The following is a 5,066-nucleotide window of genomic DNA, read 5'->3' on the forward strand; positions in this document are numbered from 1 at the left end:
TTCTTCGTTCCCTTCCGTTTTTTTTTTTTTTTTTTTTTTGTGTCACCCTCGCAGAGTTATTCCTAGCGGCTGACCGGCACGACAGACAAGCAGAAATAACAAAAAAAACGCTGCAGATGTTTTTCACGTCTCAAATTTTTTACGAAATTTTAAATCACTTCCAAAAATTAGACGACGATGAGAAGAAAAAATATTTGTATGCCAAGTACAAAACGGTTTATTTGAAGAAATGCTTTGACAACGGCATAAAGCCCGAGCCCGGTTCTCCGCGGAACGAGGGGGTCGAGACACCTTCGCCAGGTTACCCGATGGGCACAGGCTTAGCTCTGCACATGCATATATACATATACGTATGTGCATATGTGTGTATACACCCCCGCTTACAACTACAAGGACGAATGCTCGCACATTTTTTGTAGCAGCGCCCGGTGATGAAGGCGCCCCCGACTGGGGAGAGATGCACCAAGGAGAGCCCAACGAGCATACCACTCAGGAGGACTACACGGAGAACTCTGACCATTTAAGGGACATGCACAAGTTTGAATTGGGTTAAAGAAAAATTGCAGCCCGTTTGGCCTGACAAACGAGCCCCTTTAAAAAGTTCGCTCCATTCGACGGTGTACGCACGTATTGCAGCACGGATTGTAAATATGATTCCCGTTTGTTTCCCTTTCAACCTTCCGCAGAGGCCTACAAAGCGCAACAGAACGGAGTTGATTTTGCCGCGAGCTTGAAGCATGCGCAGTATGCCGTTAATGGTGCGTGAGGGGAAAAGCGGAAAAAAAAAAAAAAAAAAAACACAGACCGAAGGAAGGTCCCAATGTGCACGAATTCACGTGTGCACAAGTATCCTTGACAATACATTTTTTCCTTGGCGTATCTTCTAACCTGTGCAGCCCTTCTGTTTGAGGACCTCGACACGGCTAAGCGGGAATTGCGCCTAGCCCTTTCACACCTGGAGCAGTGATACAACTGTGCAGTAGTGCAGTAGTGCAGTAGTGCAGCTGTGCAGCTGTGTAGACGTGTGCGCAGGAAGGTGCTGCCAGGATGGCATCCCGTTTTTGGTGGGGAGAGGGTGCCTTCTTCCACATAACCGCTTAACATAAGATGAAGGCAGTTATGCTAAGAACAACGTAACGGTGGACGTGTGCGGCAGGGTAAACACTCATGGGTGCTCACTGAAGCGGTGTGCGAACCCTTGCGAAGAGGCCTCTCAGTAAGCACCCCTGAGTGTTTACGCAGCGTAGGCAGCGTACGCAGCGACTACTGTTTCGCGTCGCTCCACTTTGTTTTGTATTCACGTGTATGCTTTATTTTACTTTCGTCATTTGCATCGAAACGCACAAATGAGTGTTAGCTTCCCCATTTAATTCAATTACCTTTCGAATGGATGCCGCCCGATGCAGCCATGGGTTGAAAAGGCGCAAAAAAAAAAAAAAAAAATGGGGAAAAAAAATCCCCCTTTCTGTTATGTCAACCTATACATCAGTTATTCCACGCTAGATGGTACATAGACACATCCCCTTCCTAGGGTGAACGCCAATGTGGCCTTCTTTTTTTTTTTTTTTTTTTTTTTTTTCCTCCCGCTTATGGTGCGATTTGGCTGAAGGGAGTGGAGCTTCCCAAGCGTGATTGAGTCCGCCTTGTGGGTTAGCTCCAAAAGAAAGGGAACTCTTTTGATTTATAAGATCGGAGGTTGCATAGTTTAAAGGAAGAGAAGCTGCATGGAAGTACTCCTCCGAGTAGTGGCTACATAATAGCTACTTGTACGAAGTGACAAAAAAAAAAAAAGGAGCAACTTGGGGTTATCACAGTAACGGCGCAATTTACAGCACCATCCTTCCGCATGGGACCTCCCGAATGAGGTGAAAGAACTGCTTCCCATTTTGAGTTATTTCGGAGGTGACCATCAGAAGGGGGTTTCACATAGTTGTTGATGTTCGAAGTAGTTTTTTTATTTTTTTTACCCGTTTTTTTTATGCTTTCTTGAGAAGAGCGAATAAGCCGATCGGCAAGCCATCATTTACGTTAGCGCCAACGCAAAGGCAGCGCAAACGGCAGCGCAAAGGGCAACTCAAACGGCAGCGCAAAGGCAGCGCAAAGGGCAACTCAAACGGCAGCGCAAACAGCAACGCTACTCACACTGTTGCGCTTTTTCTTTTATTAAAAGCTTCCCTTTTGGGTTAGTGCCGAGGGAGACCGCTTCTCCCCGGGAGGGCAACACGGAGTGCCGCAGCAACACTGTACCTCCTGCATATGCGTGTACGTAACCGCTAGTGAAAAAGCAGATAAAATTTTAAGGCCAGTCACTGAGTAATTCCCGTTTATGAGTGCTCCCCGCGTGGGCGTACACAATTTTGAATCGTTTGCCGAGGGATTGCCTAACTTGGCCAATTCTTCTTCTGCCGATGCGCGTGGGCCCAGGAGGAGCATATGCAAAGGTATTGCTTCGTGCTTCTGAGGAGATTCCACCGCGTGCAAAAGTACATATCGGTAAAGGAGGGTCATTCGACACCCGTTGGAGTGGCTATCAGTCGAATTAAAAATCGAGAAAGTTTAACCCTGTGTAGGAGGACAATGGAAGGGGAGACCGAACAGGTGAATGACAAGGAGGGGAACCACGTGGAGAACGCAGCTGACGAAATAAGTGATAAGAAAAAGGAGAAAAAAGCAAAAAAGTTAGCAGAGAAAGAAAAGAAGCTAGCCAAAAAGGCTGAAAGGGAGAACCAAAAAAATGAAGCTACGAAAATTTTGGAGCATGTATGTGAGGACATAAATAAGGATAACTATGGATTTATTAAAGTTAGCAAAATGAAGGAAAATAAAAACGACATAAAATTATTCAACTTGGAAGAAATATATCACACGTTGATGAAGGTAACAGGAAGTGCTACTGATGATGGTGGAAAGCGAGAAGACGCAGATAGCCATTCTGTAGTAGCCGAGTCCGATGGAGGTGAGCACTTACTCCAAAGTGACATCTGGGTTAGAGGCAGAATCCATGATATTAGGAGCAAAGGATCGTTAGCCTTCATAATTCTGAGACACAAACTATATTCCATGCAGTGTATATTAGACATAAAAAATAATGACAATGACAAGAACATGATGAAATGGGTAAGTAACCTTCCACAGGAGTCCATCGTGGATATAAATGGGAAATTAATAAAACCGGAAATACCAATCGATAGTACCAATATAAAGTATGAAGTACACATAAAGAAAATATTTTGCATAAGCAAAACGACAAAGGAGTTGCCCTTTTTGTTAAAGGATGCAAATATGAAAGAAACACATGAGGAAGGTAGTATTAAGGTCAATCAGGACAATCGATTAAACAACAGATGTATAGACTTGAGGACCTATGCCAATTACAGCATTTTCTGTCTACAGTCACAAATCTGCACCCTTTTTAAGAATTTTTTACTACAAAATAATTTCATCGAAATACATACCCCCAAATTGTTAGGAGAAAGCAGTGAAGGAGGAGCTAATGCTTTTCAGATTAACTACTTCAACCAAAAGGGATTCCTAGCACAGTCTCCCCAACTGTACAAGCAAATGTGTATTAACTCCGGATTTGACAGAGTATTCGAGGTAGCCCCAGTTTTTCGAGCAGAAAATAGTAACACATATAGACACCTCTGTGAGTATGTATCCTTAGACATAGAAATGACATACAAGTATGACTTTATGGAAAATGTCCATTTCTACGACTCACTTTTTAAACACATTTTCACAGAGTTAACAAAAGGGGAGAACAGTAAAATGCTTATTAAAACTGTAAAGGGGCAATACCCATGTGATGATTTTCAATGGCTAGATGTAACCCCAATTTTTACATACGAAGAAGCCATAAAAATGCTAATACAACATGATAAGCTGCAATTAAAAGAGGAGGAGATTCTATCCTATGATATGTCAACTGATATGGAAAAGGAATTAGGAAAAATTGTGAAGGCTTCTCATCATACGGATTATTATATTATCATAAATTTCCCTTCAGAGTTGAGACCTTTTTATACTATGTATAAGGAAGAGGATCCAGGTATTTCCAATTCGTATGATTTTTTTATGAGGGGAGAGGAGATTTTATCTGGTTCTCAACGGATTAGTGATGTGAATTTGTTGGTGGAGAATATAAAGCGGTTTAATTTGGATGCGAGCAAACTTAATTTTTATATCGATTCGTTTGCTTACTCGTCGTATCCCCACTCCGGCTGCGGCATTGGCCTTGAGCGCGTCCTCATGCTTTTCCTGGGCCTCAACAACATCCGCAAGACGTCGCTCTTCCCGCGGGACCCCAAGCGGCTCATCCCGTGAAGAGGGGGTTGGGCTGTGCAAAGAGCCACGGTTAGGGGGTGCGGTTGGGCGGCACGGTTGGGCGGTACGGTTGGCGGTACGGTTAGGCGAAGCGGTAAGTTGATCCACTTCCCTATCGGAGAGGGCGTGTGGAGGGGAATGCCCCCTCGGTGTGAGCACAATGCGGAGTGAAGCTCCACGCGTTTGCCGCACCGTAGCTCGTCAGTTGGTCAACCTGCGCACGGGTCTGTCCGTGCATCGGTTCACCCTCGCGTGATTCATTTGCCGCTATACCGTCAGTGTAGCAGGAGAGTACTCGGGCTTATGTGACGAACTGGTGCTTATATAACCCAGGCGTGAAAGTGGCATTTTTTTTTTTTTTAAAGCACTAATGTGGATTCATTTCCAAACTGACCATTGTTGCGTGTTCAATTGTAGAAAGGGTTGTTCACATTTTTTTTGGGTGCGGCTGACAGGGATGCCCTCCCTTGCACCATTGCCCATTCTCCTTTTCGCGTTTGTGAAAAGCGAAGGGGTGCGATATTATTATCTCCATGGAGGGAGAGAGGCCGCGTGTTGGGATTGCATAAAGAAAGGCACACGTAGAACGAGCTTAAAATTTTTGCACATTGAGAGGTATGTGTACTGGCCCACTTCGACTCCAAGGGGGGGAATACCTTTCTTCCTTCACGTCGAGCAGCGTTAAGAACCTTTGCAAAGTAACGCCGTGCGCGTTGATTCGCTTACCCGTTTTGGCACAGGAA

At 44.7% G+C, this 5,066-nt stretch overlaps 2 protein-coding genes across 2 annotated transcripts in view; both read left to right on the plus strand.

Moving 5' to 3' along the window:
- PCYB_022090 (hypothetical protein) overlaps positions 1–967 on the plus strand; it is a gene marked incomplete at both ends in the record, with an annotated part of 1,732 nt that extends 765 nt beyond the window's left edge. Inside the window, 3 exons of the mRNA XM_004220558.1 lie at positions 55–300; positions 687–758; positions 897–967. Coding sequence (XP_004220606.1) covers positions 55–300; positions 687–758; positions 897–967 — 389 coding nt within the window. The remainder of the gene's footprint in view (positions 1–54; positions 301–686; positions 759–896) is intronic.
- Positions 968–3,060: 2,093 nt separating this feature from the next.
- On the plus strand, positions 3,061–4,242 carry PCYB_022100 (aspartate-tRNA ligase; the record flags this gene model as incomplete). Its single annotated transcript, XM_004220559.1, has 1 exon — positions 3,061–4,242. A coding segment is annotated over one exon (1,182 nt), but the record flags the coding sequence as incomplete, so codon positions are not given.
- Positions 4,243–5,066: the final 824 nt, after the last annotated feature.

This window comes from Plasmodium cynomolgi, chromosome 2, assembly GCF_000321355.1.
Source record: "Plasmodium cynomolgi strain B DNA, chromosome 2, whole genome shotgun sequence".
Taxonomy (NCBI): domain Eukaryota; phylum Apicomplexa; class Aconoidasida; order Haemosporida; family Plasmodiidae; genus Plasmodium; species Plasmodium cynomolgi.